Here is a 16,201-nt window from a genome sequence, read left to right as displayed (position 1 = left end):
TCTTTCTTTCTTTCTTTCTTTCTTTCTTTCTTTCTTTCTTTCTTTCTCTCTCTCTCTTTCTTTCTTTTTTGAGAGTTCAGTATTTTCTGATATCTTTCTTGGTGATTTACAATATATATTTGGCCTTCTGGACTAACACATACAATTATCAGGTTTACTTCCTCAAGAAACAATTTATGATTACTCCCAGCTTCTCCATATTATAACATTCATCCTGGGTGAAGACCCTGTAACATTTGCATCCATGATTTTACCTCCCAATTATGAGCTGGTGACTCATAGATCTCTATTTCTAGCCTAGACTCTCGAATTCTAGGTTCATGTATATTTTCATTTGGATATTATGCTGGCATCTCACATTTAGCAGATGACAAAATGTATTTCATCTTTATTTTCCAAACAAATTATTCATTCTGTATTCCCCATCTCGGTGAATGCATCATAATATGTACACATTGTGCTGAAAAAGTTTTCTAGACGCTTTTAAATACCTCCTCTCCCCTCCCCCATCTAAATATTACAAAGTCTTACCATTTTTACCTTCTGAATTTTCTTGGATCCATCCTGCTACTACCTAGCAATAGTGTTCAGTGTTCAGGCACTTACTGTCTCTTGCCTGGATTATTGCCTACTCTCCTGAATGCAGTTCCATTCTCTCTAATCAACTGAAAGTTCACTGCTGGAGTGATCTTTGAAAATACACATCTGAGCTTGTTGCTCTTGCAGTTCTTTAGCGTGGCATGGGAGGAATCTCCCGCTTACCTTTCTAGCTGGATTCACCACCATTCCTGCTCAGGTTTCCTGTACTTGTCATGACACCTACAGTCGCCTGCATGCTCCTTGCTCTCTAATGCCTCAGGCCTTTGTACATGCTGTTTTCTTTACCCGTTGTTCTGTTCTACACATTGATAACTTCTACTTACTGTTTACAAGTTACCTCTGATAAATTTTCTTCGATCCCCTCAAGCTGAGGGACTTTCCTCTATGCTATGAATAACTCTATTTTAGCTCCCAAATAAATTTGTCTCCCCTTCTGATCTATAAATTCTTTATCTTTGCATTCTTTTTTTTTTTTTAAAGATTTATTTATTTATTTTAGAGAGAGAGAGAGAGTGTGCATGAACAGGGGGAGGGGCACAGAGAGAATCTCAAGCAGGGTCCTGGCTGTGTGGAGCTGACAACAGGGCTCTATCTCATGACCCTGAGGTCACAACCTGGGCTGAAACCAAGTCAGACGCTTAACGGACTGAGCCACCCAGGTGCCCTTTTATCTTTGCATTCTTAACATTAGTACACTGCCTTATCTATAGAGGGGCTCAACAATATTTATTGAATGAATGGTTGAATTAATTAACTGATAGCTTAGAGCCCTCCATTTTTATACTTTGTGATCTTTAAAATCCCTAAATATATTTTGTTCTCTTGCCAGGGTTAAAACTCATATGTTGCTTCTCTACCCACTTGCACAGACTTGTAAGGTCTTTTTTAATCCCATCTGTGTGTTTCTGCATCAGCTGGAAGCATTTAATGTCTCCTAAACTTGGAAATCTCATGTGAGTTTTTTCTTCTGGAGCAATTTAAAAAAAGATATTAAAAAAGTATCAATTTCCAAGGAGTTGAAGTTTTTAGACTTCTCTGTCCAGAGAAATCCCTAACTGACCCTATCATTTAATTCCTATTTTGACCTGATTTAAAATTTTAGGATAAATCAACAGCCTAGTTGATTTGAACCCATGATATCATCAGTTAAAACAAAATAAAATAACCACAGTCACCACCACAACCTTTGGTTTCAAAGGATGGCATTCATTAGTTCCCCTTTTATCTGTGTGCCTATTTCCTACATTAAATTTATCCTTTGGGATGTCCTTCAGGAGAAATGGTCTTGCCTTCTCAATTTCCTTTACTTAAACTAGTAACGTGCCTCTCTTTCCCCCACCTGCTGCCATAATATGTTATTTTTGTTATATTCACTGACTCTGTCCTTTCTCACAGATTTATCAGCTTGCTTTTTGGGGTATCAGTGGCATTAAGGTTTTGGTAATTGCCTTGGGCAGAGATAAAAAGCATAGGCTCAAAATCCAAAATATATTAGAATTTTTTTAAAAAGATTTTATTTATTTATTTGAGAGAGAGAGTGAACCAGAGCAAGCGAGAGAGAGCATGAGGACTCTGTGATCATGACCTGAGCCGAAAGCAGACGCTTAACTGATTGAGCTATCCAGGAGCCCCTAGAATTTTTTTTTAAATTCCAAAGTTCCTACAGCATTAAAGTTACCACAATTAACAGTGAGATATACATAGCCATCATCAGAGTAAAAGAATTAATACTTTAAACCTTATCTTTCTTTGTAGTAATGTATGTTCACAAAATTTTACCTTTCAGGAACTACCTAAACATTGACCTTGCCATTCTAAATTGAGCAGTATAATGCACAGGTCACTTCAGAGGGTATTATGTAATTAGTTTTGATTATACTCTATTATGCAGAGAATTTTCTTTAGCTCCTTCTGAATATTTATACTTTTTATCATTATACCTTTGAGAAGTGTGCATCCTATCTAAACATTCGATTATTTTTCCTCCAGATCACACTGAGATAAATATAGGTAGTGCTATAAAATTGTGGGAAATATGAAAATCACTAAGAGCATCACAGGACAAAAACAGTACACCAAGTTTGATAAATTTTAGGAAGACTATTTTATGAATATTTTAGGAAGAATAATTCTGTACTCTTTCCATAGTTCTCTACTGTTTTTCAAGTACATTCCATTTCTGATATAGTACTTACTCAATCTCATGAGAGCATTGGGAGAAGTATCATTACTCCATTTTTACAGATGGAAAAACATTCACTGAAAGAGTAGAAGGCTTACCCTGATCACAGTGCTAATGACAGAGCTGGAACTAGAACCTAGACCAGAAATATAAGGGGGAAATCATAGCAAGCCAAGAAAACTACAAAGTGTCATGTCTTGGGTAATTAGTGAGTACAAATAGTGGGTTGACAGCTACTTCTAACCGTCCTCCCTACATCTTGTAAAGAAGTTAATCTCCCCTAAAGCCTGCATGAAGTCACAGACAGCCTTTATTTTCAGAAAGGAAGGAACTAAAAATATAGTAGCACAGCCATTTATTAACCTCAGGCAACATTATCCGGAGGTAGCAGAGTCTTATGAAAAATGCATGGGATTTGCAATCAGAAGACTTAGGTTTAGATCTCAGTTATTTTGCCAGTTTCTTAATCTCCTTACACTAAATACCTATTTAGTTAAAATGGGGCTAATAACACCAGCCTTATTGCCTCAGAGGGTGTTGTGATGATCAATAAGATACTATCTAGAAGCACTTTATAAGCTATGTCATTGTATAAGTACAAGTCCTTGTCCCTGTATAGTAGCAAATAAAGGAAATCCTTCCTGTGTAGGAAAGACTATAACATAGTTGTTAACATAATGGGTTAGCAGTTGTACTGACTTGGGTTCCCTTCTAGCTCTGTAACTTGGCTCGGGAACTTAGTCTTTCTAAACCTCAGTTTTCTTACCTTTAAAATGGAGGGGGGATAATATCTTTCATGAGGTTTTATAAAGATTATATAAGATATTGTATGTGGAATAGCGAAGCTATTGTTCAGCTCTCTTGAATTAGTTTTCTTTAAGATAAACTTTTAATTTATATTAATAATTTTAGATCTCCAGAAAAGTTGTAAAGATAGTACAGAGAATTCTCATCTACCTTTCTTCTGGTTTCCTCTGTTGTTAATATCTTAACATTTACCACTTAATGAACAAACAAGCATTGATGAATTACTATTAACTAAACTTAACTGGTTTTATTTGGACTTCACCAATTTTTCTATGAATGCCTTCTTTCTGTTCCAGGATCCAATCCAGGGTACCACATTGCATTTAGTTGTCATGTCTCCCCTATCTCCTTTGGTCTGTGACAGTTTATCAGTTTCCTTCTTTTTCATGACCTTAACAGTCTTGACGGATATTGTCCAGGTATCATGTAGGATATTTCCCAATCTGGTTTTGCTTGTTGTTTTTCTCATGATTAGATTGGGGTTGTGGACTTCTGGAGAGAATAGCAGAGAGGTGAAGTGCTATTCTTGTCACAATGTGTCAAGAGCTACATGATACCCACGTGACATCACTGATGATGTTAACTTTTATCACTTGGTTAATGTAGTGTTTGCCAGGTTTTTCCATGGTATTTTGAGCTAGTTTTGATCAGTTATCACTTATATCAGACTTTATCTTCCCTGTCTTCCCACTGTTTGGAATGCTTTTCATTTATATTTACTGCAAATGTCATATTCAGAAATATCTTTTCTGACCATCCAAGCTAAAGCAATCTCTATGACATTTCACTTTTGTGTTTTCTTCACAGCATTTATCATTGCCTGAAATTGTCTTGTGTATTTGTTTACCTAGTTTATTGTTTGTTGATAGTCCCCCACCCCCTCAAACAAGAACATAAGCTTCAGGAGAACAGGATCCTTGTAGGATTGTTCACATCTGTACACTTGGCGTCTAGCACAGGGCTAGCATATGCTAAGTGCTCAATAACTGTTTTTTGAATAAATGTCAAAGAAAGAAAGATCCAGTATTAAATTATTAGTAAGTATTTCTCAAAGAGATTGGAAAATAGCTGAATGGTAGGAGGTTCAATTTAATATTCTTAACTGAATAGGTTTAGTTTTAATGAAAAGGTTAAATGCAATCATAAGCATCTATGGATATAGGTAATCAACATCCTTGTAATTCAGGCTCTATTATAATGTACTTAATAATGTGAACGTCAGAGTATTTTTCTGACTTATAAGCAAGATATGACGGACAAATGTAAGATCTCCTTAGTTATTACACATCTGCACCTTTGTGACCTTTTTTTGCTAATTGGCTCAGCTTTCCTATTGTAGAACTTTTTAACAGAATCAGAAGGAGTGTAGAAATAATTGATGCCCTTGATTTTAACTTCTTAGCATCTATTATCTTTTCATTTATATTGACAGAAAAATGGAGCTTTTTTTGTATAAATCTTTCTTTTATAACTCATAGTAAGAAAGCTCTTTTCTTATGTGTTTCTTTAGGACTTAAAATCTCCAAATCAGAGGGATGAAATCGCAGGGGCCCGGGCCTCACTGAAGGAGAACTCCCCCCTCTTGCATTCAATTTGCTCAGCTTGTTTGGAACATTCTGATGTTGCTTCCCTCAAAGCCAGCAAGGACACAGTTTGTGAAGAAATTCACAATGCCCTCAATGTAATTTCAAATGCTTCACAAGGCAAACAGAATATGCTTGCCCCACCAGAATCTAAGGCAGCAACACTGGGAAGTGCCCTTGATGAGCTTGAGGTAAGTAGAGAGAAAGGTAAAATGTGATTTCCTGTGTCTCAATAGGAAAATAAACAGACGTGGGTTTTCAGATTTTTCAGATCAGAGTTTAGAGTATGAGTAAATAAAAATTCAGTTACTTAATGAGTCTCCATCATTGCCTTGTGCCTTCCAATGAATTGATTAGCGGGAAAATATTCTATCAGTAGACTTCTGGCTCCTTTACATTTCTTCTGAGGAAGTCAGTGAATTTAAAGTGGGATTGTTGATTAGATTGAAATGATGATTTTAGCTTACATCGATCAATTTATGAAATGTAGGATTTATCCATTCCACAAATGTTGTGGAAAATAATCAGACCAGTGAGAAACCAAGTGACACTTGGAGAAGTAGGAGAACTGGGAGAACTCAGGTTTATTTTACACGGGCGGACCCAGATGAGGTCCCTGACCTGTGGAATTCCTTTCTGAAATTCCTGGGAGGTGATCAAACTCCCCTTCCACTCAGAGGAGCAGGACCTGACTAAGAATTGTCATCCCTGGAGGCTTACTGAGTCTGGACGAACTGCCAGGCAAGTTGGTCCACTTCTCCTTGGAGTCCAGCTAGGGCAAGACTGCCTGGAGGGTTGGAACTCTGGGGTGAAGGAGGACCCGGAATACTGTCAGGTGGTGCTCCACTCAGTGGGTTCCGAGTTCCTTCCTGCTCCAGTGCAGTCTGAGTCACCAGTTGGTGGCTCAAGGGGCCAGAACGGTTTGAATCTCGCTGGGGCCTCCAGAAATGTGGAAAATAATGAGACCGGCAAGAAACCAAGTGACACTCAGAGAAGTAGGAGAACTCAGGTTTATTTTATGCCGGTGGACCCAGATGAGCTCCTGCTCAAATTTTGGGCCCTGGGCAGCGGGGTTCCAGGGTTTTTATACGGGGTGCAGGGGGTCAGGTTCTAAGGGCCATGCTGGCTGCTGGTAGGTAGGTTTAAACCGGGGGAATGGGGGCTGCTTTAGGTGGGAACAGTAGTGCCGGGACCCTGTGTCGGGAAGCCTGTTTACAGAAGCAGAAACGGCTGGTTATCTCTTCCTCCCAGTGGGACTTCTGGTTATCTCTAGCTCTTTCTATCTACTGGGGCCTGCTCTCCCTGGGCCTGCTCTGGGTAATTTTCCTCTTCACAAATACTTATCATTGGCTCTGTTTTTTGTGCTTGGGATAAAATTGAGCCCTGCCCCCATGAAGCTTATGTTCTAACAGAGGAATATAGGCAAAAAACAAAAACAATGAACATTGTAGATAAGTAAATTGTATAGAATGTTACATTGAGAAAGCAAGATGACTTGGACGCTTGAAAGAGATTAGATAATTAGGCAGATGGAGATCTAGAATGAAGGTTTGAAAGCATGTCCTGTTGTTTAAGGGATAGCACAGAAGCCAGGATGCCTAAGTGGGGAGAGTAAGGGGATGAGTCAGAGCTGAACTGAGGAGACCCAAAGGGGCCAGGTTATGGAGGATTCTGTGGGCTTTTAGGGGCTCTGGCTTTTACTTCAATTTAAATGGGACCCATTCTTAGGTTTTAAGCAGAGTTATCACACTTGAGTCTTAAAAGGACAATATTGGCTGCCTGTAGAGTATAGACTGAAGGGGAACAAAGGGAGACGCTGAAAAACCAGGCAGAAAGCTATTACAGTAATATAGGTCCCATCCTTATATTTTATGTGCATCATCTCATTCAACCTCACACTTTAGTTTGGACCAGGGTGGCATCAGTGAATATAAAGGCTAAATTTTGGAGGTGAAGCCAACTGGATTTGACAGAACGGATGTGGGATTTGAGAGAAAGGGAGGAGTCATGGCTGATCTTGCAGGCTGGGTCATCCAAAAGCACACACTGAACAGTTTGGGATATAAAGCGTTGTTAGAAATTAATATGTGTGAAGGGAAGAGGGAGGGAGCATGATTGAGCTGAAGAAGTCTACCTGTGAGCCAGACCCACAAAACCTAGACCAGTCAGCAGGGAGCTCTAGAAGGAGGAGTGCCCTCTAGTGTACTTTGTCAGTCAGAAATAGCCAGGCTTTTTTTTGCCTCTGTCAGTCACTGGATGCAGGTCACCCTGCCCTGGGAAGGCTAAGTATGACATCCAGGCACAGGGAAGAGGGAGCAGTCCCTTGCAACTGAGGCAGACCCTGTAGGAAATGACCGCTGCAGGCCATCTGCTGGCCTCACTCCCCACAGCTGAGCAGTAAGTCCTACTTGGAAAGGAAATATGGATAGTACATCTCTGTGTCTACCAGAGATAATGACAAGGTTTTGTGTTTTTGTTTTTTGGGTTTTTTTCTTCTTTAGCAACTGGATGGATAGAGTTTTCATCAACCATGATAGGGAACACTGTGGGTGAAGCCAGTTTTGAGAGGAAGATCAGAAATTCAATTTTCAACATGTTGAGTTAGAGATATTTCTCAGACATTCAAGTTTGATGTCAAAGATAATTAGCTATACAAGTCAGACATGTAGTTGTTTAATGGGAGACAACATAGTGTAGTGCTTAAAGATAAGGGTTTTAGATCTCTTTATGCCAAGGTTCCTATCTCAGCTGTGGCACTTTTTAGGAAAGTTATTTATTTTTTTATTTGTTTATTTATTTTTAAAGATTTTATTTATTTATCTGACAGAGAGAGACACAACGAGAGAGGGAATACAAGCAGGGGGGAGTGGGAGAGGGAGAAGCAGGCTTCCTGTGGAGCAGGGAGCCCGATGTGGGGCTCGATCCCAGGACCTTGGGATCATGACCTGAGCCGAAGGCAGACGCTCAATGACTGAGCCACCCAGGTGCCCCAGGAAAGTTATTTAATTCTCAGTTTTCTCACCTCTAAAATGGGAAGAATAAAAGGGCCTACATCATAGTGTTGTCAGAATCAGTGAACTAATAATACAGGTAAAATGCTTAGAACAGTGACTGGCACATAATAAGTGCTCAGTAAATTTTAGCTCTCCTTATCATTAGTGGAAATGACTATTTGGAGGCAAAGTCTTCCCTAATGAAATCAATGCAATTAAAATTACTAAAGTATTACTAGTAACTTAAAAAATAACACATGTAATTCCTGTATTGTTCGTAACATTATTACTTTCATGATAAACTTATGAAAATCTAATTCATTTACATTTAGAGTAACCTTTATGGTTTTCCTTTAGTTACATGTCTTTAAACAGATGTCTTTACTTCTTATCTAACATTAAATTCCTTATTATTGGCACCCATGCAAAAATTTATTAAGTTCCTAATTATTAGCATCTATGTGAAAGTTCTAGAAACTAAATAAGTTAGATGATTAGTGGTGACTCTTGAACGGTACCCATAGTAAGACTGAAAACTCCTTGTGGGCAAGATTGTGTTTCTTAGTAATTTTATACCAGTGATACTAGTGGAATGTTAGGTCTCCCCATACATTGGTATGTATTATTTCTTTTTTTTTTTTTTAAAGATTTTATTTATTTATTTGATAGAGAGAGACACAGCGAGAGAGGGAACACAAGCAGGGGGAGTGGGAGAGGGAGAAGCAGGCCTCCTGCCAAGCAGGGAGCCCGATGTGGGGCTCGATCCCAGGACCCTGGGATCATGACCTGAGCTGAAGGCAGACACTTAACGACTGAGCCACCCGGGTGCCCCGTATTATTTCTTGATAGCTAAACGTTAACATAAACGTATTTGTATATATGTACAACATAAATGTACAGAATAAAACAAAATAAAACTGAGACTTAGATAAGTTATATAACTTGCTCAAATCGGAAGGCCAGTGAGTGGTAGTTTCCAGGAAGTGATCTAGTCTGGTTCTAGAAGGTATTTCTAAGTTCTGTGCTATACTGAGTTCTCACAGATACAACTTAATGTGCTTAATTTATGCTAAGATTATTAGTCTGTATGAACCATCAGAGAAATTATAAATGTAACCAAGTATCTGGGTCATTTAAGTAGAACTAGTCTATATTTGGAGAGTGGCTAATATGGTGAGGTGAAATTTGTTAAAGTGGACAGACAGGATTGTAGATAGCATTTTTCATAGCACTAAACAGAATTGTGTCAGGGGATAAGATGTCCAGTTTATCCCAGACACTCATTCTATGTTCTTAGGAATATAGAAGAAGACAGATGATTTCCAAATTGTTCCTTTTTTGGGGACTTCTCCTTTCTGACTTTAGTTGAAAGTGGCTGCTACAGGCAAGATAAGGCAGTGGTTAGAGAAAGAGAGAGAGAGAGAGAGAGAGAAAGAGAGTGTGTGTGTGTGTGTAGCATTGATGGGAGTGGGAATAGGCATAGTGATGGAGTCTCCCCTTTCTCAAGATAAGTGGCTAACTCACTTCTGAACAAGGCAGGAGGGAGTTGCAAAGATATTTCCCAGAAATCTTAATGCCGTCTTAACCTTTGAAATCAGTTCTCTGTTAAAGCTAAGGATGCTCACACCACTACAAAATGCCTGAATTTTATATATATATATATAAAATATCTGAGTTACAAATAGCTGCTGAGGCTGTCTGAACTAGATAAAGCAGAATTTATTGAGCATTTAGCTTTTTAAAATGGTTTTGTAAATTAAATGGTTGCATTTTTCTTTATTTATAGGAAGCTGTACTGGTAAAAGATCCAAAATAACCTTTGCTCTGTCTTGCTTCTGCAAATATAATACTATGAAATAAACTGATGTAGTAAATACTCTGTTCGGAGTAAGTCTCATTAAATGTTTATAGTGCGGAAATGTATCAGAGTGCTTATTCAACAACTACCATGCCGAAGCTTTGTTAAATCTTTCATTCTGGTCCACGGCTGGTTGTGGGTATGGAATCTGAGATTTATTGGTAAAGGAGAAAATAGAACTTGAATTATAACACTATAAAAGCTAAATTGATTGATTTATTGGAGAGCCTAAGGTGAATTATAGGGTGTTTCTTTTGCATTTGTGACTGAATGAGAGTTGAGAAGTGTCAAATTATAGATTAACAGAATTTTGAAAATACCTTTAAGCAAGAAACTTTGCCAGTGAAAATTGCTTTGAAACTCCAAGTCCATTAAGACATATTTTCTCTTGTGCAGTGAGCTTTTGTAATCATGGTCTGTAAGAATTATCCAGATCCTCATGTGATAAAGATGATAATAACCAAGGAATTTTTTAGTATTTTTTCATCTTCAAAGAACTATCATATTTTCTTATTTTTAGATATTCATTTATGTATCATCATTCATTACTTTATTCCCTATTGTATTCCCAACACCTAGAACAATGCCCTGTACATACTAAGTGCAAGGTGATTATCATTGAATTGAAGGAAGGAGGGAAGAAAGGGAAAATGTAGGTAGCAATGCTGTATGTCATTTTGTGATTTGGATTGAAGAGCATTTTCCCCTTACTCCTTTTTTTTTCTCTCCTTTCTCCAACTGGTAGTTGTATGTACTTGGGGTATGTTGCTCTACTTAACTTTTAACTGGGACATGAATTTAGTGAGGTAGCTACCAGAAACATATCTAAGTGATAGGCTTCTTAGATTTTTTTCTGTGATAAGAGAAAAATTCTCTATTCTTAGTAGCTATTTAGCCTAATATCTAGCCTTAGTTTAGGTTCCCTGCAACTGCCAAGATATGCTCCCTTTACTTAGAGTAATAATTTTGAGGAATGTTTTTACCTGAAGGAGAAAACAGGACCTCTGTCAATCAGGTTAGCATTTAGTAGCTGAAGAAAAATGGGCATCACTGATGTCTAAAAGCACGGTAATAGGATTTTTTTTTTTAAAAGTTTTGGTTTCTAGAAATATAGTGAACCAGAAGAACTAAAAGTGATATATAAAATATTTTAAAATACATGGGTAACCTGATAGGTAAATTAGGGAAATTCATTGAGGTCAGCCAGATACAAAGAACAGACATCCAGACAGGCAAGTGAGCAACAGCATTGTGCTGGCAGATGTGAGAATTTCTTTTCCATTATGGCTTGTAGCTTGGATTTTTGAAAGACCATGAACTGAGGACAAAAGACAAAGCTTATATCCTGCCACATGGAAGGTCACATGAGACTCTTTGCATGAAGCTGAGAATCCTTCAATTTGACCACCTTATTGGATGAACAAGAAAAACACTAGTCCCTATAGCAGGAGATAGGAAAACTTGGCTGGCTTAACTTCGGCTCTGGACAGCTCAGAAAAAAGAGCACAAAATACCTTGGAGGTGTTTTTTTTTTTTTTTAAACATTTATTTATTTATTTTAGAGAGAGTGCGCAGGAACGCACACACACATACAAGCAAGAGTGGGGTGAGGGGAAGGGCAGAGGGAGGAGAGGGAGAGGGAGTGAACAGACTTCCTGCTGAGTGTGGGACCTGAAGGGGGGCTCAATCTCCAACCCTGATGAGATCATGACCTGAGCCAAAATGAAGAGTTGGGCCACCCAGGCATCACTATCTTAGAGACTTTTTACCCATAAGTTTATCCTTATCTGGACTTTGGGTCAGAATTCATATTATCTGAATAGCCTCTAAAACCCAAGCTGAAAATATAAAGTTGTTCTGTCTTGGCAATAACTCTAAGAACTTGCCAGAAGTAAACTCAAGTTCTCTGTGCACTTTTTACCTAGTGCACAAAAAATTCCCATACAGGTCTAAGGAAAATAAACTGTCACCAGACACACAAATAAGCCAGGTACCTGAATGAAACTTTGCAGAAAAAAAACTGCAGAATCAGAACTTCAAACACTGCAGATATTGAAATTATGATACTGAATATAAATATGCTTAATATACATTATTCACTTACTTATTTACTAAAGTATGAGGAGTATGGTGAAGAAAAAGCTGTCAAAATTGACTAGGCAGAACTATCTAAAATGAAAACCATAATCGTGAAAAATTCAATGGTTAGGCAAGATGGGAGATTAGATAGAGAATTAATGATCTGAGAGAGAGATTTGAAGAAGTTCTTTATAATGCACCACAGAGACAGAAAAAATAATATTTTTTAAAACAGTTAAGATACATGGAAGATGTGTGACAAGTTTTAAAATATTCTAATGTAAGATCCAGAAAAGAGAAAAATATAAAAAAGATACTAAGAATTTCCTAGCATCGATGGAAGATATTGACCTTCATAGGTAAGAACCCCAATAATTCTCAAGCAAGATAGAAAATGAAAACCACATTTATACATATTGTAGTGAAGCTGAAGAACACCAAAACCAAAAATAATATTTTTAAAAGAAAAGGAGGAGAGCTCTATTCTCAGCAAGATGGCAGAATAGAAGACTCTGACTTTCCCTCTGCCCACAAACACACTGAATAAACAACCACGCATGGATCAATTACCTTTGAGAGAAATCCAGCAATTAGTTGAGAGATTATTGTGCATTGAGCAAACTGAGAAAATACCTACATCAAAATTGGTAGGAAAAGCTGGGAGTAATACACTTTCACCATAAACTCCACCTCTAACACAGCACCTTATAAATGAGATGGAACCCCCATTTCCCAGATTCTCCTTGAGGAACAGTTTTTGTTTTTATTTTAATTGTTGAAGTATAATTGACATACAATATATTATTAATTTCAGGTATACAGCATATGTATCAGTGTTCACCATGATAAATGTAGTCACCATCTGTCAGCATATAATGTATGCTGTAATACAATATAATACAGTATTATTGACTGTATTCCCTATGCTGTACTTTTTATCGCTATGACTTATTTTTTTTATAAATAGAAGTTTGTACCCCTTCATCCCCTTCATCTATTTTGCTCATCCCCTCACCCATCTCACCTCTGGCAACAACCAGTTTGTTCTCTGTATTTAAAATATGGGTTCTGTTTTTTTGTGTGTGTGTGTGTGTGTGGTTTTTTTTTTTTTGCTTGTTTGTTTTGTTTTGTAGATTCCACATATAAATGAAATCATATGGTATTTGTCTTTCCTATTTGACTTATTTCATTCAGCATAGTACCCTCTAAGTCCATCCATGTTGTTGCAAATGGCAAAAATTTCATCCTTTTTCTGGCTGTATAATATTTCATTGTCGATATATACCATTTCTTCTTTATCCATTCATTTATCAGTGGACATTTGGTTGCCTCCATAGTTTAAATACTGTGAATAATGCTGCAATAAACATAGGCATGCATATTTCTTTTTGAATTAGTATTTTTGGGTTTTTTTGGGAGAAAATAACCAGTAGGGAAATTAATGGACTGTATGGTAGTTATATTTTTAATTTTTTGAGGAAACTCCATACTGTTTTTAACAATGGTTGCACCAATTTATTTTTCTACCAACAGTGCATAGAGGGGTCCTTTTTCTCCATATTCTTGAAAACACTTATTTCTTGTCTTTGTGATACTAGCCATTGTGGCTGGTGTGAGGTGATAACTCATTGTAGTTTTGATTTGCATTTCCCTGGTGGAAAAGCATTTAATTTTGGTGTAGTCCTAAGAGTTGACTTTTGCTTTTGTTTCCCTTGCCTGAGGAGACATATCCATAAATATGTTGGTAAGGCCAATGTCAACTACTGCTTCTGTTTTCTTTAGGAGTTTTATAGTTTTACATCCCCCATTTAGGTCTTTAATCCATTTTGAGTTTGTGTGTGGTGTAAGAAAGTGGTCCAGTGTCATTCTTTTATATGTAGCTGTCCAGTTTTCCCATCACCATTTATTGAAGAGATTGTCTTTTCCCCATATTATATTCTTGCCTCCTTTGTCACAGGTCAATTGACCATATAGGTGTGGATTTATTCTAGGCTCTTTATATCATTCTATTGATCTATGTGTCTATTTTTGCCAATACCATTCTGTTTTGATTAGTGTAGCTTTGTAGTATATTTTGAAATCTGGGATTGTGATACTTCCAACTTTGTTCTTTCTCAAGATTGTTTTGGTTATTTGAGGTCTTTTGTGGTTCCCTACAAATTTTAGTATTATTTGTTCTAGTTCTGTGAAAGATGCTATTGGTATTTTGATAGGGATTGCATTGAATCTGTAGATTGCTTTGGACACTTTAATAATATTAATTCTTCCAATCCATGAACATGGAATATCTTTTCATTTGTTTGTGTCATCTTCACTTTTTTTTTTTTAAAGATTTTATTTATTTATTTGACAGAGAGAGAGAGAGAGAGCACAAGCTGGGGGAGCACCAGGCAGAGGAAGAGGGGGAGGGAGAAGCAGGCTCCCTGCTGAGCACAGAGACTGATGCAGGACTCGATCCCAGGACCCTGGGATCATGACCTGAGCTGAAGGCAGGCACTGAGCCGACTGAGCCACCCAGGCACCCCTCATCTTCACTTTTTTTCATAAGTTGTCTTATAGTTTTCAGAGTATAGGTTTTTTACCTCCTTGGTTAAGTTTAGTCTTAGGTATTTTATTCTTTTTGTTGCATTTTTATATGGGATTGTTTTCTTAATTTCTCTTTCTGCTACTTTGTTGTTAGTGTATAGAAATGCAATAGATTTCTGTATATTAATTTTGTATCCTGCAACTTTACTGAATTCATTTATTAGTTCTAATAGTTTTTTGGTGGAGTCTTTAGAGTTTCCCATACATGCTATCATGTTATCTGAAATAGTGATAGTTTTACTTCTTCCTTATCAATTTGGATACCTTATATTATTTTTTTTCTTATCTGATTGCTATGGCTAGGACTTCCCATCTTGCACTGAATACAAGTGGTGAGAGTGGCCATTCTTGTCTTGTTCCTGATTTTAGAGGAAGTTTTCAGTTTTTTCCCATTGAGTCTGATACTAACTTTGGGCTTTTCATATATGGTCTTTATTATGTTGAGGTATGTTTCCTCTGAATCCACTTTGTTGAGAGTTTTTATCATGAATGGATGTTGTACTTTGCCGAATGCTTTTTTTGTATCTGTTGAAATGATCACATGGTTTTTATCCTTCTTCTTGTTAATGTGATGTATCACATTGATTTGTGAATATTGAACCACTCTTGCATCCCTGGAATCAATTTCATGTGGTCCTGGTAAATGATCTTTTTAATGTGCTGTTGAATTCCATTTATAATATTTTGTTGAGGATTTTTGCATCTGTGTTTATCAGAGATTTTTTTTGTAGTGTCTTTTGTTTTTTGTAGCTTTTTTTTTTTTTTGTAGTTTTCTTTTTTTGTAGTATCTTTGGTTTTGGTGCCAAGGTGAAATGCTGGCCTCATAGAATGAATACGGAACTTTTTCTTCCTCTCCTATTTTTTGGAATAGTTTGAGTAGAATTGGTATTAATTCTTCTTTAAATGTTTGGGGAAGTTCACTTGTGAAGCCATCTAGTCTTGGACTTTTGTTTGTTGGGAGTCTTTTGATTGATTCTTCATTACTATTAATTGGTCTGTTCAAGTTTTCTATTTTCTTGATTTTGTTCTAGCAGATTGTGTTTCTAGGAATTTATTCATTTCTTCCAGGTTGTCCAATATGTTGGCATATAATTTTGCATAATATTCTCTTATAATTCTTTGTAGTTCTGTAATATCAGTTGTTATTTCTCCTCTTTCATTTCTGATTTTATTTGATTCCTGCCTTTTCTTGTTGAATTTGACTAAAGGTTTACTCATTTTTCAAAGACACAGCTCTTGGTTTCATTGACCCTTTCTATTATTTTGTAGTCTATAGTTCACTTACTTCCTTTCTAATCTTTATTACTTCCTGTCTTCTGCTCTATTTGGGCTTTGTTCTTCTTCTTTTAGTTCTCATAGATATAAGGCTAGGATGTTTACTTGAGATTTTTCTTGTTTCTTGATGTAAGCCTGTATCACTAAAATTCCCTCTTAGAACTGCTTTTGTTTTGTCCCAAAGATTTTGGGTCATTGGGTTCTAATTTTCATTTGTCTCCATGTATTTTTTTATTTC

General features: G+C 37.0%; 1 protein-coding gene across 1 annotated transcript in view; it reads left to right on the top strand.

Annotated features, from left to right (window-relative positions):
* LOC118017833 (catenin alpha-3-like) overlaps positions 1-16,201 on the top strand; it is a 1,833,615-nt gene that overhangs the window by 486,302 nt on the left and 1,331,112 nt on the right. Inside the window, exon 7 of the mRNA XM_035016112.1 lies at positions 5,100-5,363. Coding sequence (XP_034872003.1) covers positions 5,100-5,363 — 264 coding nt within the window. The remainder of the gene's footprint in view (positions 1-5,099; positions 5,364-16,201) is intronic.

The sequence above is a fragment of the Mirounga leonina genome, unplaced genomic scaffold (genome assembly GCF_011800145.1).
Source record: "Mirounga leonina isolate KUSES-001 unplaced genomic scaffold, KU_Mleo_1.0 Mir_106, whole genome shotgun sequence".
NCBI classification, from domain to species: Eukaryota; Metazoa; Chordata; class Mammalia; order Carnivora; family Phocidae; genus Mirounga; species Mirounga leonina.
Note: the sequence above shows the minus strand (reverse complement) of the source record. Positions and strands in the feature narration are given on the sequence as shown.